At 35.6% G+C, this 23,251-nt stretch overlaps 3 protein-coding genes across 7 annotated transcripts; 1 reads left to right on the forward strand and 2 right to left on the reverse strand.

Moving 5' to 3' along the window:
- The first annotated feature begins 1,871 nt into the window (after positions 1–1,871).
- On the forward strand, positions 1,872–5,546 carry LOC140801270 (uncharacterized). 3 transcript variants are annotated; one of them, XM_073156292.1, is made up of 5 exons: positions 1,872–2,246; positions 2,334–2,412; positions 2,847–2,915; positions 4,418–4,584; positions 4,988–5,546. In XM_073156292.1, the coding sequence occupies exons 1-4, from the start codon at positions 1,951–1,953 to the stop codon at positions 4,523–4,525; spliced, it is 552 nt and encodes a 183-aa protein (XP_073012393.1). In that variant the 5' UTR covers positions 1,872–1,950; the 3' UTR covers positions 4,526–4,584; positions 4,988–5,546. The 3 variants fall into 3 exon arrangements, with proteins under 3 accessions (XP_073012393.1, XP_073012392.1, XP_073012394.1); XM_073156291.1 differs by having other exon boundaries at positions 5,078–5,546; XM_073156293.1 differs by having other exon boundaries at positions 5,084–5,546.
- Positions 5,547–6,182: 636 nt separating this feature from the next.
- On the reverse strand, positions 6,183–12,589 carry LOC140800617 (4-hydroxy-tetrahydrodipicolinate synthase 1, chloroplastic-like). Of its 3 annotated transcripts, none has more exons than XM_073155377.1 (4): positions 11,609–12,589; positions 10,299–10,379; positions 7,266–8,398; positions 6,183–6,388 (listed from the first exon to the last, which is right to left on the reverse strand). In XM_073155377.1, exons 1-3 carry the CDS (start codon positions 11,665–11,667, stop codon positions 7,471–7,473), a joined length of 1,068 nt encoding a protein of 355 aa, XP_073011478.1. In that variant the 5' UTR covers positions 11,668–12,589; the 3' UTR covers positions 6,183–6,388; positions 7,266–7,470. The 3 variants fall into 3 exon arrangements, with proteins under 3 accessions (XP_073011478.1, XP_073011479.1, XP_073011480.1); XM_073155378.1 differs by having other exon boundaries at positions 10,299–10,419; positions 11,609–11,749; XM_073155379.1 differs by having other exon boundaries at positions 7,266–8,459; positions 10,299–10,419; positions 11,609–11,623.
- A 1,528-nt stretch (positions 12,590–14,117) lies between these two features.
- Positions 14,118–18,606, reverse strand: LOC140800984 (bZIP transcription factor 29-like). The gene is made up of 4 exons (XM_073155955.1): positions 17,707–18,606; positions 17,491–17,623; positions 17,309–17,393; positions 14,118–14,749 (listed from the first exon to the last, which is right to left on the reverse strand). The coding sequence occupies exons 1-4, from the start codon at positions 18,360–18,362 to the stop codon at positions 14,487–14,489; spliced, it is 1,137 nt and encodes a 378-aa protein (XP_073012056.1). The 5' UTR covers positions 18,363–18,606; the 3' UTR covers positions 14,118–14,486.
- Between the last annotated feature and the right edge of the window lie 4,645 nt (positions 18,607–23,251).

Raw genomic sequence — 23,251 nt, forward strand, 5'->3', positions numbered from 1 at the left:
CGTGCCTCTCAATCTAATTATTTGGCCATTAATCAATGTTCTAAAGCTTATGAAGCCCTTACAAATCAAGTAATCAATCTTAAGAAGTCTTGTTCCTATCTCCAAGTTGGGCGAGCCCTAAGCCGGCTAGGGACATTACTTGATTGATCTCTTACCTTGGCATCCGCATCCAACCGGGTCAAGAGTAGCATAAAAAACTGCCCAATTTTGGCTCGCAAAGGCAAAATTAGGGTGATTTGCAATAAAAAAGCATTTTAGTTTTTTAATTATAAAAAATAAGCCCCTCGTTATCGAATTGTAATTCTGGATATTTTTTAATTGATTTAGCCCTAATAAATCCCTAAAAAATTGTCATGTCGTAAAAAAATATCATGCATCATCTAAATAATTTATATGCATTACCTATAAAAAAATATATGTTCTAATTTTCAACAATATATGTATTGAGATTTCAAAAAAAAGGTGATGCATCATTTATATAATTTATATGTATCGTCCATGCAAAAGATACGCTCTAATTTTAAAAAAAATGTCATACATTACCTATGTAATGTATATGCATCACTTGTTACAAACTGGCTTGATTCGATCCGTAACGGTTCTACAAGATTTAGGTCTGCACACGATTCGGGATCTATGAGTGGAGACACGGACTCCTAAGTATAGGATGGAGGTGATGACTGAGTGGAGGCCAAATAGTTAATGGAGGTGGCTTGGTAATAGATGGAGGTGGTGGTGGATTATGGATGCGGATGCGGATGCGGATGCGATAGATGGTTGAAGACTATGATTGGCCTACAACTATGGTAGAGAATATTAAGATAGAGAGACAAAGAGGGAGAAGTAGACCTGCCCTACCGGGTTAGAGGGATTCTCGAAAGAGGGAGATTAGAGGTGGCTAGTTGGCAAAGAGGAAAGAGAAAGATGTAGAGGCCAACAACCTAGTTGAGAGAGATGCTAGGGTAAAAGCTAATTAATCTTTAATTCCAAGTATGCCTAATATACAAACCATAAGGCCTTATTTATAGAGATTAAATTAAAAAATCTTAAACAAATTTAACTAAACTAGTCTTCCTTATCTTCTCAAATTAATTTTTAGTTTCACAGATAGATTTCGGATTTGGAAAAGTCATGAATACCAAAATTGTAGATGTAAATGTTAGATATTTTATCCAACTAGTTTTATATTATTCAGATGTTTGTAGAATATTGTGTGAATATTTTTCCAAAACTCGTAGAATTTAGCTAATTAAATAAAATTCTAATTTACTAAGACTCTAACTAAACCAAATAAGACAACTAGACTCAATCCATTGATTCTAATGTCCCTATAATATGATCTGATTATGCAAAATGTATATTATAATTTTCAACGATGTGCGCATCGAGATTTAAAAAAAATAGTAAGCATTGCCTTTATGCGCATCTCTTATGAAAAATATATACTCTAATTTTTAATAATTTGTGCACGAAATTAAAAGATTGAATTGGGTTAGAGAAACGATAAATTAGTCTTTTCATATAATGGGGGGTATTTTAATCTTTTCATATTCAAATGACCCTAATAGTAATATTTATTTACAGTTTAGTAACTAAACATAAATTTACATAACATTATTCAAAGTAATTATTATAATTTTATTTAAGTTTTATAATTAAACAACAAAATATGAATAAAATTATAGATATATTTTATTCGAGATGTACATAAAATTATTCTTAAAAATTCTTATGCACTAAACAAATGATTCTCTTAGCCCTTATCAGTTAAATCGGTTGAATAACCAAACGGTGATGAACGGAGTTAGCCAGCCTTAATGAGAATAAGTTATCACAGTGAGTATGCCAGAATTCGATAGCAAAACGGATAACTTGTTTATCCGACTAAGTTCATCCACTCTGCCGTCAAAACCCAAATAACATTTCGATACCGCGACTCTCCTCCAACCAATGGCGTCGACGATCTCATCGTCTTCTTCCTCTCGTCTCCTCCTCTTCTCCCCTCGTCTTCTCTCCTCCTCCTCCTCCTCCCCTCGAAGCTCCACACCAAAATCGGCGAATAGGAGACGAAGCTTGAAGCCGGCAGCCCTACTAGTAACCGGCGCCGGCTTCGCCCTGGCCTCCGCCGCCTCCGCGAACGCGATCTCATTGGATGCTTCGATGTTGCCGTTAGCACTCGCCCTGGAGCCTTCGAACGCGCTCTCCTTGCCCACTTGGGTTATCCACGTCTCCAGCGTCGTCGAGTGGTACCTATCTCCAAATTGCGGTTCTTTATTCCACATGCATGTCTTTCTCTCGATTTAGTTCCTTTTCATTGTTTCTGTTTGTGGAAGGATGGCGGCCATGGCGTTAGTGTGGGAATATGGAGAGAAGTCGGGGTTCCGGGCGTGGAAAGGGCTTTCCTGGGGAATGGTAAGTGAAAAATGCAATCTTGTTCCCATATTGCTGTCCATTTGATTAATATGCTTCCCATTTTCCATTTGTACAATTACCCAATTTTTCCTATATGCTTAGTTTCTTTGAAATTTAGTTCAATGTTGTCTATCCAATTTCCCATACAAGTTGCTTGTCTATTCTTGCATCCTAGGTCAAACTTGCACCATTCCCCGCCATTACTGGGTATGGTTTCTAAGGCCATAGTATTGGAAATCTTGAAGCTTTATAAAGTAGTTATCTATACAAAGTTCTTTAGTATCTATTTTCACTAACAAAGTTAAACATGTGCTACATCTTCCCAAGAAACCCAATAAGCCAAGAAAACTAAAAGCTAAAAAGTTCTTCATGCCACTATGTGAAGTTATGTGAATAGCAATATTTCTATCTGTCATTATTTTAATGTTCTCTAGGTTCCGCTTCTTGGTGGAGCAATGTGTGCATGCACATGGCATTTCTTCTACAATTCAGAGTCTCTTGAGGTAACGTTGATCCTTCTTCAGTTATCCAGATTATTTCTCTGCTTTTGCATTCAATTATAATTGTTTTGTTTTTCCTATGAAAGTTCCTTATCTTCATGTAATCTTTTTCTTCTTTTATATTTATATAGTTGAATGCACTATTTTGATACATGCAAAGTAGCAATACAGCCTGCCAAAAGCGGGCAGGCTGCATTGGCACTCGGGAAGGGCCACGTTGGTGCCTGGTGGCCCATCTTGTTGGTAGACGCGGGTTGGGTCAATAGACACGGGTTGGGTGGGTAAATGCGGTCAGGTTCTGGCTAAAAAAAAGAAAAAGAAATTGTGATCGATCCCTTCTCCTCTCTCACTCAATCCTCCTATTCTGCCCTAGATCCATCTCCTTCAATCCTCCTCTCTTGAGCGGCAATGGCGGCAAGAGGCAAGAGGTAGCACGAGTAGCAGTGGCAAACCTTTCTCCCTCTCTGACGACACCAAGATGCAGATCTCCCTTGCTCTCTTTGCTTCCCTCTTTTTCAAGCTATTTTTCCTACATGTCCAATTTTGCCTTTGTTATAAATGGTTGATAGGCTAGCATTTGAGAGTAGTATAGAAGGGTAGTATGGAAATTTTTTATAGTTTTTTAGAATCTCAGTAACTGTTAAAGGAGAAAAAAGAATTAGTTATAATTTTAAATATTTAGCTACTTGTAATCTTAGTGTTAATTTTTAGCTATCTTAAAATATATTATCATATATAATTATTTTTAATTTTTTATATATTAAAATACTACACCACTTTTGTGTCTACCTTGGCACTTGCCTTTTGTCTAGGCGTTAGGTGATGGGGTGACCACCCGTAATTCGCGGTCGTCTTTTAATACACTAGTTGAATGTCATGTGTTATTATTTATCAACTTATGCAGATTTCTTTTCGTCCAACTGAATATGATCAAAATAGTGGCCAGCTGATCCAGAGATGTTTGTGTGACTCATTTCTATCTTGTAAATGAAGAGTAGTGCATTCTAGTCTGTGTCTAGTTTGCTTCAGCAGAAAATTATCTCTTGGACTGGGCACCTTAGCTTTTCCTGTATGATCTGTATCTATTAGATTGTTGTTCAGTTTGTTCTAGAATAGCCTGCTGATCTAAGGCTAAAAAGTTGAGTAAGTTCGGTTAACATTTCCTATAGGTGGTACATGAGTATAGATCAGCTAGCCATGAGTAAATTGATTATCTCCCTTTGCTACTTCGACCTCCATCGATGTCTTCCTTACTGGGGAGCTGATGCTACCTTCATGACTAATAGTGCCACCTCCATGTGTGTGGATAACATTTTTATGGAATAAACATGTATATACCATTCCATCAATTTACTATTTATTGACTGCTTTGGTGTGTTCTCCTTCAAATGTTCATAATGATGATGATTTGATGTACATTGACTTTGAATTTGTTTTCCCTAGTGTCAGCTCTTTTTTGTTGAAGAAGTTTCATTTCTTGACTATGTTACTTATGCAATCTATAGATATTGGTGGCTCTTCAAGGTGCTCTGACTGTAATTGGTAATATGACGATGTGCATCGCTGCATTTCGTATATTCAAAGCATCTCAAGAAGGCTCGAAAAGCTCTTAGTTGATATATTGTACACAAGTTTTATCATCTCTCGACAAGTATTATAAAGTAAATGAGAGGTATGTTCCTCCCATTTGTCTTTGTGCTAATATCATTTTCTTTTGATTGCATCCCAACAAAATAGAAGCATTTTGGGAATAATTCGTTACTTTATTTGTATGCTCTCCTACTTATGAAACACAAGTAATATTGAGCAGAGTGGTATAAAGACAACTTGACTTAAATGAGATCAGGATAGACTAAACTGTGAAATACATGTTAATAATTAATATGTACATGGAATAAATGATTGTTATACATTTGTCAAGTATTCTTGCCTAGTTCCCTTATCTAGGTCATAATTTATTTTTTGTCCCTCCAGCTCAATAGTTTCTTAAAAGTGCAACTAACAAAATGTTTGGATTTCTTTGCTTCCTATCTTTCAAGTCACATTTTTTAAAACTAAATTCTGTTCGAATTTAGAGGAGGTTGAGGGAGGAAGAGGAAGGAGTGAGGGTGGATGAATTGCATACTTCTTACCATCTATATGAGATGCGACTGTACTGTTTCAAGATGCAGGGAATTTATCAAGAGCCTACAGTAAATATCCGGAGATGGAACAACCGACACCAGTAAACTCAATTCAGTTCCTTGTACATCATCTTTCAGTGGTGATCTCAAATGCAGAGTGGCAATATTTTGACTTCTCTAGATTGCCCTAATCTGGGTGAAGTATTGCGATTGCACAGATCTGTTTATCCTCGGCATACCTCAAAATATGGTTCTAAATTGAATGGAGGTTGTTTATTCATTCCAGCAGAACTATACCTGTATATCTACCTAATTATGTGAGTTGCTTGTTTCCCTGAATAAGTTATTCCTTAGAATCAGAAAATTTAGATGTAGATTTAAATTTACTCCAATCTGGCTGGATTATGTCTCCCCGTTTTCCTCTTTGTTTGTTAGTTGTGGCTGGACTGCTGAAGTTAAATGTATAACTGAAATTGTTTAATATAAACAAATGTAGAAAATATTAATACCAGTCTGCTTAGAATTCTTTTTTCCTATGGCTTTTTCCTTTTGCCGTGGTTGGTGGTGGTTTGGAACTTGAAGGTAAATTTATAAGTGATTGTTTAATTTGCAACTAAATCTAGCTTTAGCTATATGTCTGTCTGCCCATTTCATTATCACCATTAAATCTGCTTCCCTTGCTATTCCTGCTAATTTCTCAGCATAATTGTGGAAAAGAATCAAATAAGAAGTTCCAAATATTCTTATAGCTTTATAAATTTAAAAAATTAACACTGGAAGCACCAAGTAGAAATGCTCCCACTCCTACTTAAAAAATTTCACTCAAAAGGTGCCAATATTTCCGTAGTAAGTAAATTTCATAATAACAAAGCTACCCCTACCAACCTTAAATTAGATTGTATCTTTATGAGGGTAATTTAGTCATTTTATATCCTTGTTAATGCTTGATTAAGTGTTGTAATTTGCTCTAGACTAGTCAGTGGTTAAATGCTTAAGTTTAGAGTGTCGAGAGGAGAGTTAAAATTGGGCCAAACCAAGGAGGATTAATTATAATTTTCTCCAAATATTTTGCTTTGGCTTTCCACATTATAAGTGCCTCTGATCCAAACCATTGTAATTTGTAAAGCTACCAAGTAGCAACAAATAATTGACAAGGAACAAGTAATTTAGATCATATTATCTGGTGACCAAGAAAAGGCCTAATGTAAAATAAAGAACAAAGTTGCCCATATAATCAATCAAGATGAACCCAACATACAATTGGTCAAAGGGACAACAAAGAATACGCCATCCAATTCTCTATCCAATCATCGTAGCAGCTTGAGGCAATTCTAGAAACGAGTACTCCAGCAGCTGTGAGAAATTTGAAGAGCATCAAACAAATGAAAACATAAGCTGCTAAGTCAAGTTAAATACTTCTAGGAGATGTGATGTATTAGGATATACTTACTCAAATAGTACTAAAAAGAAATGAGCGTTGAGTGTAAAACACAGCCATACATATGGAGTCAACATAAGCTAAATGGAGATAGTTCATAGATGATTAAAAGGGCTTATGTTGTTGTATGAGTGCTCTCGGATTCGAATTCTAGCGATATCAGTTTAAATGGGACATCACTAAGTTAAATTTCTCTGAAAAACAAAAATGAAAAAGAAATAATACATATGAAGTCAGGAGAAGGCAGCATGTACTCAATCATAAGTCATAGCAAGAGGTGATGCCCCTCTAGCAGAATGTAGAACAAATAATTAATGCAAGTAAACTAAAAAGACAAAAAGCGAAAGAACAAGAGAAGTCATCCAAAGAGTTCTTTGTAGAACAGTTTGCTTTGTCACTCAGTAGCAAAGAAGAGAAGGAAAACAAAATCCAATGATTAAAATCAAACTAATGAAAATCTAGATAAATATTATGTGATCGACATGGTCTTGTAGGTTTATCTAGAGAAATTGCAAGTCTTTTGGCCTTGATGCAGCAGAGAACCAGCAGAGAAGGGAGGGATAATGAGCCTAGATGGGAGAATTGCCCTAAAATTGTCCCGAGAAAGTAGAAGAGTACAAATTATTACCGACTGTCGTCTTGCATGCTTCAAGATAAGTAAAATGTAATTCTGAAAGACACTGTTGAATTTGCAAGAAAATATAACTATCTCATAGAAGTAAGTAAATATAGCAAGTAAGAAGCAGAAACTATTAACATTCTGGCAATTGATCTATTCAAAATGTTGCATACCTTATTAAGTGATGGTCGTGCAAGTCCCAGAATAGAATGATATTGTCTTCTTGATAGTTGACAGAACAAATATGGCTGCAATAGTTGATCAAAGGTCAAAAATATCATGTCCATTCTCTTACAAGTTATTACTTTTTCCTCGTAGTCTTGTTTGTTATCATAAACGATACAACACTGCCATCACAGAACAATCATTTGTTATAGGCTAATACTGACTCAGTAATATAAATTCATTGTCGTCAAGAACTTGTACATCTTTTTCTCCTACAAAATGCTCTCTCCCAATGGCCTCAACTATGCCGACGAATTCCACCCTTTTCTCAAAAGGAAGAGGAACATAGGGCATTCTAAAAATGGGTCTCACCACCCCCAGCTGGGCCAAAGCAGTGTTAAGACCAAGAGGATTTGGCTCACAGAAGAGCCATTCAATTAATGGCATCAACTTAGTGTTTAGGGAAGGATTCATTCCCCTGAATATGATTTCATGCATCAGACCTGGAATAAGATTAGTAGCAACAGATATAACTCCATTAGCTCCGCATACCCATCTAGCATCATGACATTGATCATCATTACCGCTCCAAATCACAAACCCTTTATCAACATAGTCTTTAATCCGGTCATTTCCAGCACATTCTTTAATGCCTACCATATTTGTATTTCGTGAGATTTCATCTATAATATGAGGAGGTATATCATGTCCTGTCCTTGATGGCACATTATAAATGATTGTTGGTCCCATGCAGAGGACACTCTCAAAATGTGAGACCAGCCCAGCCGCAGATGTCTTTCCATAATAAGGATTGATTTGTAGAGCTGCATGCATGCCTGTAGCAAAACCTTGCTCAGTTGCACGAATTGCTTCCCTTGTTGAGTTGCTACCAGTGCTTCCTATTACCTTGACTGATTTGCCAAAGCAACTCATTGTATGCCCAATGAGCATTATTCGTTCATCCCAATTCAAGAGGTGGCCTTCTCCTGTTGTTCCTCCAATGACCACACCTTCGACACCATTATCGATTTGCATTTGCATCATGGAGTCATAAGCTTCAAGATCAAGTCTCCCATCAGGCAAATATGGGGTTTTGATGGCTGTAATTAGTCTGAGATCTTTTATGCCCTCCATTGATGTTCTGCAATAATGAATATTAAGAGATGACTCATAAGAAGCAGCAAATTTAATTGCTTGGCCAGCTGCAAGATTTGTAAAACTCTTGTTACATTTAGTCATGGGAATTTAGATGAGTAGGTTATTATCTGTAAGAGAACAAAACTATAGGAAACTAACAACTTAATCTTATAAATGATTTAGTGACTTTAGTCATATCTGGTCAAAAAATACAAATGATACATGAGATTCAGCAACATGGCGTATTATACCTTCTATAAGAGCATATATATGTTTGGTAATACTTGTCGCCAACTTAGGTAAATATCAGACAGTTCAAATGTAGCAGAACACTTAATGAATTGTAAGATATGCCACAAGGTGAAGACACATTCTTCAAAAAGCAACTCAATGTACCTCGACAAGCCTGTGCTCACTCTTTTATTATCGGGTTCAGGTAACATTTGGGACCATGTGGCATGTCATGAAACATCGTACGTATAGTTATGGAGTTCAGATGAGAAACTTGTCTTTCTTAACACTAAAAGTAAGAGTTACACTAATTTAAAAGTCTCTGCAAGTATTGTTAATGATTAAAATCAGCAAAAAGAAAGCATTTGAAATCATAAGTAGCATTTCATGCTTATGTACTGCCTCACATGCTCACAGTTTCCAATTAGAATGAAGCAACTTGCAACATATAAATAATGGAACATTTCAATAAAAAAATTTAGGTTTAAATATATTTTACCCTCATGTACTTTAGATCAAAATTATTTTACCTCTCTGAACTTTGTTTTGTGTTACTATGTTTTCCTGCACTTTTAACTAAACTGCAAATACAAAATATTGTTAATAGAGATGACAAAATGACTTAACTAGCTCCTACTTCTGTTAAATAAATTTATATTCCAAGAGAAAATTCAGTTGGGCTTAGTGATACAAAATAAAAATTTAGGGTAAAGTGATTTTTGTTCAATCTAGTAACAATTTTAATTAAAAAGGCACGAACACCATTAACTTTGGACGAACAACCTAACAATTGTAACTTAGTCAAAAATGTAAAGAGGCACAGTCATACAAAACAAATTTTATGAGGTAAAGTGATTTTAGTTTAAAGTATAGGAGGGTAAATTATATTTCATCTAATCTTTTAACTATAGAACATATTGTTTAAGTCTTGGAATCAACATCCCTATAAATAAGGATAAGGTTGCATATATCCTCCCCTTCAAGACCTTGCATATGCGAGAGCTATTTGCAGTAGGACACTCTTTAAAAAAATTTAAAAAAAAATCTCACATTCCAATTCTTAGAAAAATATACTACTACAATCTTATCATTTCCACTGCATCTTAACATATTCTATTTTTCTTCTGCCAAATCAGTCCCTAGGGAATAGTTCACCACTTCACCTTTATGCAGTTCTTCTTTTCCTATCATATCCTCAACAACTCAAATTTTATGTGATTCAGCTTGTTTACGGTGAAGCCAGGCTCAAGGCAGCTCACCTAATTTCAGCTTTAATGAGCTGCTTGGAAATGGCTTAATCAGTGGACTAATTAAAGCATAATTTCCCCCAAAGTCTTACATCTATATACCACAAAAAATACTTTACTTTGATATGTATTTTGATACTTGCTTTATTATATGACATAGCTACTTAAACATACAATATGAATAATTGATGAACATAAATTTTTGAGCTTAATCAAGCTGCAATCTGTCCATCAATGAGCTGCACATGAACGGATTGCTTGTTAGACAATAATTCAGGTCCTCATCACAATACAGATAATTAGTCGAGTTGAGAAGGCAAAACTGTTACAAAAACAAACTGAAAATAAATTGAATAGAAACATTAAAGTTGTCTGTATTAAGCAAAATATAGCACTGCATCGCTTGAACAAGTCTCTAAAACTAACCTTCTCTTAACTTCAAGACTATGCATTGGGAAAGGGGTATTTGTAGTAAGAGTTGCTGACGTAGATCTCCATCTCCTTCTCCTGTATATGATTATGTGCAAGAGAATATGAAAAACTAGTCCTGGAGATGCACGAAAAGAATGATTTATCAAATTAATATATATATATATATATATATATATATATATATATATATATATATATCTGATTAGTTTACCAACTGTTAACTCAATATACAGAAAGTTTGCCAAAATTGCCAATAAATATCTCGAGCACATATCTAGTTTTTAGCAGCCTTTTCTCCATTGTGATAGTTTAAGGTATTTAATGACAAGTTCTAAACTTCTAACAGTAATAAGTAAACAAAGAAATCAAATGACAAAGACATCTTCCAATGAGCAAAATTGATATCAAATAAGCATTCTAAAGGGAGCAAAATTCAACGAACTAACTGGTCAGAAAAGTTGGACCTTACATCTACGCCATCAACCATTGGAATGTCTCACAAGTAAGTGCTCCAGTAAGAACTCTATGGTTGCAACTAAACTATGTAAATCTAACATCAATTGTTGAATAACCCTTCAGTGAAGCAGCTATTAATCACTATATCTATCCTATATAGTATATACTAATAGTTCTCAAGTCTTGTTGCTAATTCAGAATGAACAGAATTGGAATCCAACATGCTAATAAATTCATGGAAATTAATTGCATGACGTAATTGAAGGTCCTTCAATGAACTTACATAAAAACAAAGTATTTTTTTTTTACATCACCATCTATATTTAAGGCTTGCTGTCCAAAAGATTCCCTTTTCAATTTTTTCACCAACCAACTTCAACGGCCCATCTTGGTTGGAAGTGGAATTATTTGGGATAGTCTATCCTTAGCTTATCCCTTTGATTCAAGGACAAATAGATGGATATTGGAAGAGAAATATTTCCACCTTTCTGGTGGAAGTATTATTCCAGAATAATGCAACAAAAAATCACTTTTGGCTTTTCCAAAATTTTAAATTCTGCTCAACCGCTATTCTAACAAAAGAAAGTGAGGGAAAGATTTATTCTATCTTGTTCCCAGTCTACTATATTTTGTAAAACCCCACCTCCTCTTGGTTAAAAGAAAGTATCAATATTCTACCTTTTTACTGAAATTCTTTCTTTCTCTCTCCTTTTCCACGCATTCTAGCCAAACAAAAATTGATTCTACCAGAATACTCTACTCATTCCGAATTATATATATCTAAAAGTGTAACTGAAACCATTTGCAATAAAAAATTTGTAGCTAAAACAACCAAATTTAATACTAACCCGGAAGTAGAATACACCCTGGGGATGATATCGCAGTTCGCTAGTACAATCGACGGCATGGTCTCCACCCTACGCCGTTTCTTTTCTCCGCTTTACCCTCCCTTTGTTCTAGAACCAAATAAACGAAAGACCTAAAGAAGGATGGCAAAGATTGGACTGCGGATGGAAACGAGAGCAAGAATGGAGGAGATGAGCGAGATTGCACGAGAAGAAGTATGAGTAGCAGAAGAGTGGTAATGGGGAGAGTTGGTTTAAGAGATACGGAGTAGGGCGGCGAAGATGCTGCGAAGGTTCGAGGTGGGTTCTCGTTGGGTTTTGGAGATTGAGGGAGGCGGGAGGGTAGGCAGGTGGTGGAAATAATAATAGTTAAGGAGTGATATTAGCCAAGCAAAAGATGTATTATTACAAGTGGTAAAAATATAATTTAAGCCACCAAGATTCCAGAGTATGAATTTTTATTTATACCAGGCGGACTGCCCTTGGATAAAAATACCGAAGCCAAAGTACGGCGCTCTCGACCCATGGGATCCCAAAATTTCAACGAAAGCCTCCTGCGTCTGGCAAGCGATTGTGACCTCGGCGAGTACATTAAAGGTCGGCTGCCGCAAGTTGATAGTAGATGGTACGTCAACGAGGGCGGCCTCTGAGCCGTGGCTCTCGTCGGCCTCTTGGAACCGGCAGCTGCGAGTAATTCACCCCAAGCTGCTCGTCAAGGAGCTGGTGGTGACTACTCGGGGGCAGACGGAAAGCTTGCTGGCTGACGCCGGGTTGGACCTGGCCTTCCAAGTCAAGTCACTAAGATGGTAGAGGGGGCGGGATATGAAAGTTGGATTTAGTGGCCAGATAGAGCTGGCGAGCCGAAGACTAAATCAATCTATGTCTTCCTCCTCCCCCACCATCTCGATCGCTAGGAAGGTTGGAAGACCCTATGGAGTTTGCCGGTGGCTCCAAGGGTGAGATTGTTCACCTAGAAACTCCTCTGGGGCAGACTACTGATTAGAGAACTCCTATATGCCGTTAGCGTGGGGTCGGAAGAGAATTGCGCCCTCTATGGTATTCACCAGGAAAGTGCAGCGCACCTGTTTCTCACCTACAGATTTGCGAAGGTCGTTTGGGGGACTTCTAGGCAGTAACCAAGGTTGCGAGGCTGAGTGGGAGCTCAGGCTCTCGGACAACTGGCTCACCACAATTTGTAGTGAGGAATGCCATGTGCATGGCACTCACGGTAACTACCAGGTGGCAACTGTGGAAGCACCGCAATGCCAAAGTCTTCAGGGGCAGCAAAGAGCTCCCGAGAGCGATCATACGTAGGGTGGCTGTGTGGGATTACACTAAGCCGAAGAAGTCGACAAGCAGTCAGGGCGCAAGGAGCCCGGCCCAATGGACTCGTCCGGCGAAGGGATGGTCGAAGGTTAATGTGGACGAAGCCTATACAAAAGGAGAATCCCAAGGACAGTGCTCCGGACATCAATGGGCCCCTTATTGGTGGTCGTCTGGGAGCCAATCACTAGAGAGTTGGCTTTGTAGGCTGAGGGTAAAGCCCTCAGACTTGACCTGAAGGCTGAAGCTAGCGATGGGCCATAGGCACATCGAGGTGGAATCAGACTCTTGAGAGTTAGTTCAGATTGTCAAGAGTCTAGTCATTTGCCCTTGGGGACTTTGGGGTTCGCCTAGTGCATGTTAGGAAAGAGTGCAATAGGGCGGTCGACTGGGTGGCCAAGTGTGGAAAAAGTGGATCGGGTCTGAAAAGGTTGGGGCTTACAGACCTCATCCCTCCTGAGCCGTGTAATCTATTTTCTATCAATGTCTCATCTCCATAGGGTTAGGCATAGCTTAATCAAGCTTTCTTTTTAAAACAAATTATTTATATACATATTTTTTTAATATCATATTAAAGGGATATTCACTTGTAGAATCAGTTATATACTGATATAGTTATACTCATTTACTATACTTGTATAAGAGAGGTTATTTATACCAATATAAGTTTTATAATGTTTCTTTGTAAATTAGTATAGTCTACAATAATTATGCTTGGATAATTAGTACAGATGAAGCTCTATAGATATCAGTAAATTAGTATTGTTTTTAAGTAAATTAGTATTAAGATAAGTAATTATTTCCTTATTATACTAATATAAGAAAAGCTTTTACTAGAACAATATTTTTCTTATTCTACAAATTAACGGAAAAAAATATTATAAATAACACCCTCAGATTTTTTTTATCATAGTACAAATAGAGCCTCTCTTTTTATTATTTACATATAAATCATATTTGAGAGTAGCTGTGAGTTGACAACATGTGAATAGTATAGCATTCCATATAATTATTAGCAAATTATATCCATAGATAGGCAATCCATGAATTCATGTAGGAAAGTTTTACGATATAAATATGTTCAGTAGACAATCTATTCAATCACCAACTCAAAAAAAGTTTTTATTCAGGAGCATCATTTACTGACTAAAAGGATGCAATGACAACTAGAAGAAACCAACGGCAAAAATTAAACTGTACAAATGATTGCATGCATAATGGAAACATTTCTCTTACAGGCACTTGACCACAAACAAAACAAACGAACATTACTTACAAAAATAAGTACTGCCTATATCCGAAGAAATTCATCTACCAGTAGTACAATTTTGTTAAAAGAATCTTAAATAATTCTATCACATACCATGAACATGGAAACCATTTAAGACTATCACCTGAAATAACAGAACACAAAGCATCAAACATCTTACGAGAATTGCTTCCCGATTATCTTCATCTTTCTGTTCTCATATTACTTGCTTGATTCAAACTTCACATTATAACTGTTCTGCTGCTTCTTCTACCCTTGATGATTCTGCAGATGATGGAGAGAAATCTCTCAGGACTGCTGATGATGCTGTTGCTGTGTTTGCTGATGATGCAGTTGCTGTGCTTGCTGATGATGCTGTTGCTGTGTTTGCTGAAGATGCTGTTGCTGTGTTTGCTGATGCTGCTGTTGCTGTATTTGCAGCTGCTGCATTTGAAACATCTGAGAGTTCAGTGAAACTTTCTGACTTAAGCCCTTTGAAAGGTTAGCTTCAGTAATTTCTCCAACTGCAAGTTTTAGCCGCTGGACCTCTGCAGTCAGTGCTTCATTCAGCGCTGCATCAGAGAAGATAATGTCAATCATATAAAAGGATATCGAATAACAACAATGAAGTGCGTGTGTTGGAACAAAACAATCATAGGAGGAAGGGAACCGTTGGTACTTGGTAAAACCATCTTAGAAGAACAAGAAGGAATGCCTTTAAAATACAGGCAGAACAATTATCATCAAGAGAAGTTTGATAATAGATGATGTAAAACTACATCTAGCCAACATATGAACATGATATCTTAATGACTGAACAGATGAAATATAATACAAAAATCAAACGAAAAAAAAAATCTGACCAGAAGTAGAACTTTCATAAAGCAGGACTTTAGGAATGCTAAAAAGGGTAAACATACTACGATCTAGAGAAAATATTTTGTCTGACAGAGGGGACACGTGAAATCAGTGATATAGATGAGGATGGAATATAATTAATAAACCAACTATGTAATGGAAGTGAAGACTGCAACATATCATGTGCATTGCATGTAGCGATACAACCCAGGGCATAAATGAACTTCACATATTTAATGTTTATACAAATATGATCAACAGGCTTGACTTGAAAGAATGTCAGATTGCATAAAGGACAAGAGGCAGGTCAGCATGCTTAAAAATCCAGTAAACATTTGACAGAGAATGTAAGATAAGGATCTTATCATGGAAGCAAGTCCACAGACTAGTCTAGAAGGCTAGAAGCATATAAAGGGATACAAATGCAGATAAAAGAGATATAGATGTTCTCATGCAATGAATCCTGTAATGATAAAACAAAACAATGTGTTAGTTCAACTGTTCAAGGAGGTTGATGCAGTGATTCACAAATATATGTGCATCTAACAGGGTAGACATTAGTACGAGGGAATAAAATTGCAACAATTCTGCACTGACAAAAGAGTTACAGTGGTTGTCATATATACAGTTTACATCTGAGAATTTTAAAATTCTCAGAAGTTTTTTACAAGATTCACTGAATCTTGTTCTGGAAAGCATACAGAAACTTCTCGAAAATAAGGTGTAATGAATGCATACACACATACACAACATACATACATATACACACACACTCAAAATATGGCCTCTTCCACTCATAAGTCCGTTCAAATTCATCGCTATGACCATCATCTAGGTTCACAAGTAAATAAAAGAACCACATATTTCAGTTATATTCTTGCCATAGCTGAATCAAGAAAGTCATCTCCATCAGTAAATCACTTTCAGGAGATTAGAGAAAGTTACAAGGGAATCACATTGGTGATGGAAAAAAACAAAAATAGGAGCCAATACGGAAGTGCAATACTCAAGTGCTTCCAATAGATCAGAACCGAACAATCTCACAATGGTGATGGTAGAAAAGCAAAAAAAAGGAGCCAATAAAGGAAGTGGAATATTCAAGTGCTTCCAATAAATCAGTAGTTCAAGTACCTAACAATCTCATATTTGCTTGTTGAAAATATAATTCTGAAATGAGGAGCAATTCTAATTTGACATTTACAGCAGCAAATGTGATAAAACCAATACCTAAAAGCCTAAAACCATCTAAACTGAAAGATGTCAACCTGGTCTAGCAGAAAAACATTATAATCTCAGTAAGATAAACAATAATCGACATGTTCAAACTTCAAAGTAACTATACACCACAAAAAACATCATCTCTTGTTTAATCTCTACAAAGCCAAGAATAAAGGAGTTCTATGACAACTCTATATCAAGGTTTATACAATGTTCATAGCTGCAACCATATATTTGTAGTTTGAGAAAGTTCATCCCATGGTGTTCTTTAAATTCTCAAGTCTCAACTTGAATATTTTAGTAGGCATTCATTTTCAACCAATTTTAGGTTTCAAAGGGAGAAATACTGGTATAGACCAAAGAGGATATTTCATACTTCATTTGATACCCAAAGAAAATCAATTCCCATAATATCCCTCAAAAATCAGTAACTCAAAAAGCAACTCCCACTTCCAAATGCACAGCAGCCTAATTGAAGCATATGATAGGTAATTAACCAAGAATAGAGTGATGGTATTATACATAAGAACAAACTTAGTAAGCTGATCAATTTTTTTTACTCTTTATGTTACCCACAATTGAGGTACTCTTTTACTATTTGCATTCATACATAGGGTGCTACCACATTGAGGTTCACTATGTAATGCAAGCACCTATTTCACATATTCAAATGCATGTTTGCTAAAAGCCAACAACTAACAGAATGCAGTAAAAAGAACCCAACACTCTACAAGCTCACTGGAAAGTGAGTTGCAACTGAATCAACACCTCATACAACAGATAAATTATGCAATTGAACCATGTCCATTCATTTACACAATCTATGATGCTAAGCAAGTGGATGTTTACTTACAGCCCATTATGAAAAGCACATTTCACTATATTGATCATTAGTTGATGCATGAAATGACCAATTTAGTTAAGAGAAACTAAATGTAATAGGAAAGATTTTGTGGAACTACTATATGAGAATCTTGTTCATACTCTACTCAGAAACCTGATTAATCTACTCTACAGATGCATGGAACTTGCATAGGTAGTATAGAGAACGTTACCATCTCTTAGCTGTGCCTGTTGCTCCATTGCTTGTAGCCGGAACTTCAACTCATTATTCTGACTTGTAAGTCCAGCAGAGTCTCTCTGCAAGTCAAATAGAGATAAAAGGAGATACATACGCAGCACAATCACAATGAATCAAAGAAACCCCAATTCCTAGTAAACATTTGAGACTACAAACCTGTAATAATGTCAGCTGTGCCGACAACGTCGTAGCTTCCGTCTGCAAAGTTTGAACCTTATGTTCCAACTCGGAAATGTACCGCATCTTCCTCTCCTTTGATCGAGCAGCAGATTGCCGATTTGCCAAAATCCTGAAAATCCAAAATCATAAGTCAAAGCCAACACATAGTCTCATCAAACATTAGATTCCCAAAAATAGCAATCAAGAGAGCACCTTTTCACTCTTTTGGGATCCGACAACGCCAGTTCCGCAAGCTTCTCATTCGCCATAATTTTCTTCATCTCAGCAGAGTTGAACTCCCCATTCCCAAGCTCCAATCCCGAAGCATTCATGGTCGGCGAAGGCGGCGGCAGCTTCGGTGATACATCCCCAAAATTCAACTTTCCCATGAAACTATCCATCGAAATGCTTCGACAATGCCGGCGGGCGGCATTCACCTGACCCAAATCTCCCATCGCACTCCTCTTATTTCCCTGACCGCTATTTCCACTCTCGTTCACACTACTTTCCGACTCATCCTCGCTCTCCTCCCTCTTCTCCTCAGTGCCGGAAGAATTCAAAGTATCGAAGCTATCCAAATTCATGTAAGCGTCGAACAAGTCGTCTCCAAGACCATCGGCAGCAATATTCTCGGATTCTTGCTTCACGGACTGGTGATTCGGAAGAAACCCAAGTGGGATGTCGCTCTGGGAGCGGCGATGAGCCCTGCGAGGAGTAGGAGATGGAGATGGAGATGGAGACGGGTTCAAGGGGGCAAGGAGTCGAGGGAGAAGAAGGGAGAGGAGGGAGGCGGGATCTGGGAGTAAGGGGAAGGAGGTGGGATTTGGGGGTGGGTAGGGGGGCGGCGAGTGGATCCGCCATGAGAGCATGGAGACAAGGAGGAGAGATCTAAGCGAGGTGGAAGCTTCGGTATCGAGGAAGAAGACGATGATGGTGGTGGCGTCGACAGCGTAGTGGTGGAGGACGAGGAGGAGTTCATGCGAGAGACCTCGCCTTCGTCTTCTGCCATAGTAGTACTGCTCTACTTCTCTGAGCTTTCTCTTTCACTCTCTCTCTCTCTCTCTCTCTCTCTCTTCTTGGATTTAATTTGTTTTCAGCAAATTTACGTTTTACATCCTACTTTTTCTCAAATTTACCATTAAGAATCTACCTTCTCAATATTTATATTTCAAACCCTATATTTTTTTTATATTTTATTTTGACAAAACAGCCTAAGATAACCTTCTTAGAAAGTTTATCAATAAAAAAAATACTCTAATAAATTTCTTAAATATACCTTCTTATCTCCTAGAACGAACTCCATCTTACAAGTACATTTGTTTAACCTTATGCAACATGGAAGCCTTCTTTAACCTATGAGAATACTACACTTGCTCAAAAAATTATCAGCAAAGAAAATTTAAAAGGTATTTTAAAAGTGTAGATGTGAATCCTAAATTGGTGCAAAGGTAAGGTGTAAAGTGCAACTTCTCCCATTCCTTATTTTCGCCGTCTCTATCCCAGTCGCAGTGAAGGCGGAAATCCGCGTGGAGTTAGGGTGTGCGTTTCATTTGGCGTGAATCTCGGAGGAATTTCATCTCGTGACGCGGCATTGACTTTCCACATTAATATTTGTACTTTTAATTGACCAAGAAGCTAAAACCACCCAAATTTACATTAGGCTCGATTAAACTCAACTAGAATTTAAATAAATCGGGTTTAATAAGTTCTTAGTTGGTCAAGAAACTTGAACCCAAGTTGTTTCGGTCAAGATCCGACTCTGTGAAGCGAGAAAATGTTGACTATTTTTTCTGTATATATATATATATAGTATTTCAGTAAAAAAATATTAAATATAAATCTTAATATTTATTAAACTCATTTTAAATATTTTTTTATATTACCAAGTCATGTTGAACTTCTGATTGAATTGTAGTTTTTATCTTAGAAAATGTTATCAATTAAAATAAAAAATTACTACAAGTCCTTTGAACTTATTTATTGTAACACTTAAATTCGCTAACTTTTATTCTAATTCATATTTATGATCTTTGTTGGTGCGTTTACATTTGCAATTCTTTTAGAGTATATTTGATTACAAGATTAAATAAGGGAGGATAAGTCATCCTAGCCTTATTTCACTTATTTCAAAGGATAATATACTTCTGAATTACTAATCTCATAATATAATTTTAAGCTACTATATATGGGATGACTAAATAATGTAATAATAGTATCATTAATTATTATTTTAAACTATTATTTGTTATCAAAACTTAAATTATATTGTCAAATATCATTATATTATATTATATTAGTTATAAGAATTAATCACGTTCAATTCAAAATAATCAGAATTAAAATTACAAGTAATGCAGAATAATAGAATAAGTTATATAAAAATGTTTAATAATAAACATATAAAAATATAAATTTTTTAATACAGCAATAATTTAAATAGATATAAAATAAAAATACTAATAATAAAAAAATAAAAATAGAATTTGAGTAAGATGTTAATTTTGTTATTTATATATAAATTTATTATTTCTTTTATAAGGGCAACAGAGTAGTACCACCCGGGATATATTATTTAGACTTCTAATTCCATCTATTAATTTCATATTATAAGATTATATGAGAACCCATCTTTATATTCTTTAAATAAATGCACCCTTAAAAATTTCAAGTAAGTGTATTTATTCTTTTAAATTAAAAAAAATAAATTTTAATAGTGCCTTAGATAAATTATAAGTCTCTTTAACTATTCAATACTATGTAAAAATAATATGTAAATAGTACATGTCACAAGTTCCAGTTAAATCAATCTTAAATCTTAATCAGCCCCAAATTCAAGTATATCCCAAATTGATTGGATTTAGTTTATCTGAGTTAATGTCACGAGAAGGGCAGCTTAATCTCACTTAAGTTGACTCAAAAGTGTTGAGAATTACTTGTCACATTCAAATCATGTTTTTAATTAAGCCTGTCACGTTGGGAGAAAATACCCATCACATCAAATTCCTTATTATTTCTTGTCAATTTTGAGCACATATATAAATATGGAGGAATATAGCATTAGTGGTGCAAAACTGCAAATGGAGGGGGAGTGGCTCATGGCTTTAACTCAAAGCGCACGTGAATCAAGGCTTCTTTTTTACTTTTCCCGGAATATTATATTTATAATATAATAAAAGGAAATTTTCGGGGCGGCGTCGGCGCCTCGATTTACGGGATAGAGTCATTTTGCTGACGTCAGGTGATGCCCTGAATTCTCGTGCCACGTGGCATTCTGTGAGAAGAAGACTCATGAAAATAATTATGACTGCTTATTTAAGTCTCCCCCTTATTTTTTTTCTCAAAATTTAAATACAGGAGTACGTATATTTAAAAATAATTGAAATTGAAAATTTCTAAAATATGGGAATTTTACAGATCACACACTAAATTTTACCTATTTTGTGATTCACATCCTATTTTTGAGATTTTTATAATTCGATTCCTACTTTTTTTTTTCTTATAATAGTACCAGCAAAAAAATATTCTATTATAATATATAAAATAATTTTTAAATATTTAAATTACTCATGACTTTTAGAGGAAGAAAAATAATAGTGGAGGTATTTTAATAATTTTTATCTTAATATTAGTTAAAATAACGTCAAGATCTTAAATGAAAACTATAGAGAAAAAATAAGGGTCGAATTATAAAATAGATAAAATATAGTGTATGATTTGTATAGTACCCCTAAAATATATAGTAATGTTCCCTTTGAGGCATAGTTGGCACTATTTCTTATTTTATTTTAAGTGTCTTAAATTAGGTTAAAAAAATATAGTGTTTAGTTGTAAATTACGTTAAAGGGTAATTATTAAAAATATGTTAGTTTTAGAGAGAAATAAATAATATATAAAATTAATAGACTAAAATACCTTTTTGACTTTAATAATAAAAGTGATATATTTAAAACATATTAAGGTAAAATTGAAATTAATTTGAATTTATATTAGAAGTTTTATTTTATTTATTAGGAGTGAACTTGATTAGAAATAAAAAAGATAAAAAATATTCGGATATGGAACTCAGTGAGAAATAGAAAAATATAAAAAGTATGTTTATGTAATTAGCTAGGATCCATGACTAAGTTCACGGACTCTCCCCATAACTCATAACAAATAAGGGTAACAAATTTCAATGAGAAATTTAGGCCCGCATATATTTTGAGCAACTTTATCTAAGTATTAACCGATCTAATTCCTATATATATATATATATATATATTATGAGTCAGTAGACTAAACATAGATTAGATAAAAATATTATCCTTTTCTACATATAAAGCTCTAATAAAAAATTATTAAATATTAAAATTGAACCCATGATCAGTAATAGACTACTAGGACTCAAGATTAATTTGTCATTATTCCACTACGTCTGATTTTAGATTGTTTCAGTGCTCATACCTTTCTAAAGGGGCCCCTTCAATCCCGGAAGAATGCAACCAGAAAATTATGATAAAGTGGGTTACATTATTTTCCATTTAATCCCATTTTCGAGGATAAGAAAATTATGGTCTCACTACTTTAGACAAATTACATGCTCTTACTTCCTCTCCAGCCATCTCAGATCCTAGCAAACGACTCTCAAACCAAAATTTTGGATCACTAAAGGGTGCAAAGAACTAAACTAACTTTTGCTAAAGTAACCAAGTTCTTTGCTAAAGTAACTAAAGGGTGCAAAGAACTATACATACCCTTTAGTGATCCAAATTTGGGCGCGATAGAATGCGCCCATGAGGGCGTTTGAACGCGACGCGGAAAAATTCTAAATCTAAACCTGCCTATAAATACTAAAGTGTGTTTTAGGGCTTAGTAGTTGGAAGAACATTTATGAGGGTTGAGCCACCATTATATTGAGAGTAATTAGAGTTGTTAAACTCTTTGTAAGTGAGGAATTTGCAAAGAAAAGAAGATTGCCCCGCCCGTGGATGTAGGCACATTGCCGAACCACGTAAATATTGTCTGTCTCTCTCTCTCTTTCTCTCTCTCTTGTCTCTATTGCTTCTATTCAGAGATTGATTGCATTAGAGTGTTTAATTCGTGATTAAAACTTATTTAGTGCTATTCTATCACCATTAACACCTCATTGGAGTTTTTCCCAAATATTGTATTGGTTTTCCATCACTATTCCTATTTGTGATATTTGGGGGGTGAAGGTTTTGCTTCCGCTTCCTTCACCCATTTAGTTATTTGCACAATAAATTAGTATCAAAGCTTTTAGTTTCAAACCTAGGCTATTTGAATTTGGGAATAGTGAGGAATTGAAGAAAATTTTTTGTTTGGCAAAATAGAGAAATGATTCAAATCGGACAAACTTGTCTCAAATTCAAAGTTTGAAGTTGAGAAGTTTGATGGCACCAACAATTTTGGAATGTGGCAATGTGAAGTTATGGATGTTTTGTTCCAACAAGAATTGGACATAACTTTGGAGGAGAAGCCCGAAGATGTATCTGAGATGGATTGGGTAAAGTTGAACCAGCAAGTTTGTAGCACTATTCGGCTTTGTCTAGCAAAGGACCAAAAGTACTCTATGATGAAGAAAAATTCGACAAAGAGCTTGTGGAAGAAATTGGAGGACAAATTCATGACCAAGAGCATTGAGAACCGGTTCTATTTGAATTTTTTTTTTTTAGATTTCAATACAAGATGGAAACACCTATGGCGGAGCATTTGAATGCCTTCAACAAGTTACTTGCGGACTTACAAAATTTAAATATTG

The sequence above is a fragment of the Typha latifolia genome, chromosome 14 (genome assembly GCF_019914945.1).
Source record: "Typha latifolia isolate L0001 chromosome 14, TyphaL0001v2, whole genome shotgun sequence".
Lineage (NCBI taxonomy): Eukaryota > Viridiplantae > Streptophyta > Magnoliopsida > Poales > Typhaceae > Typha > Typha latifolia.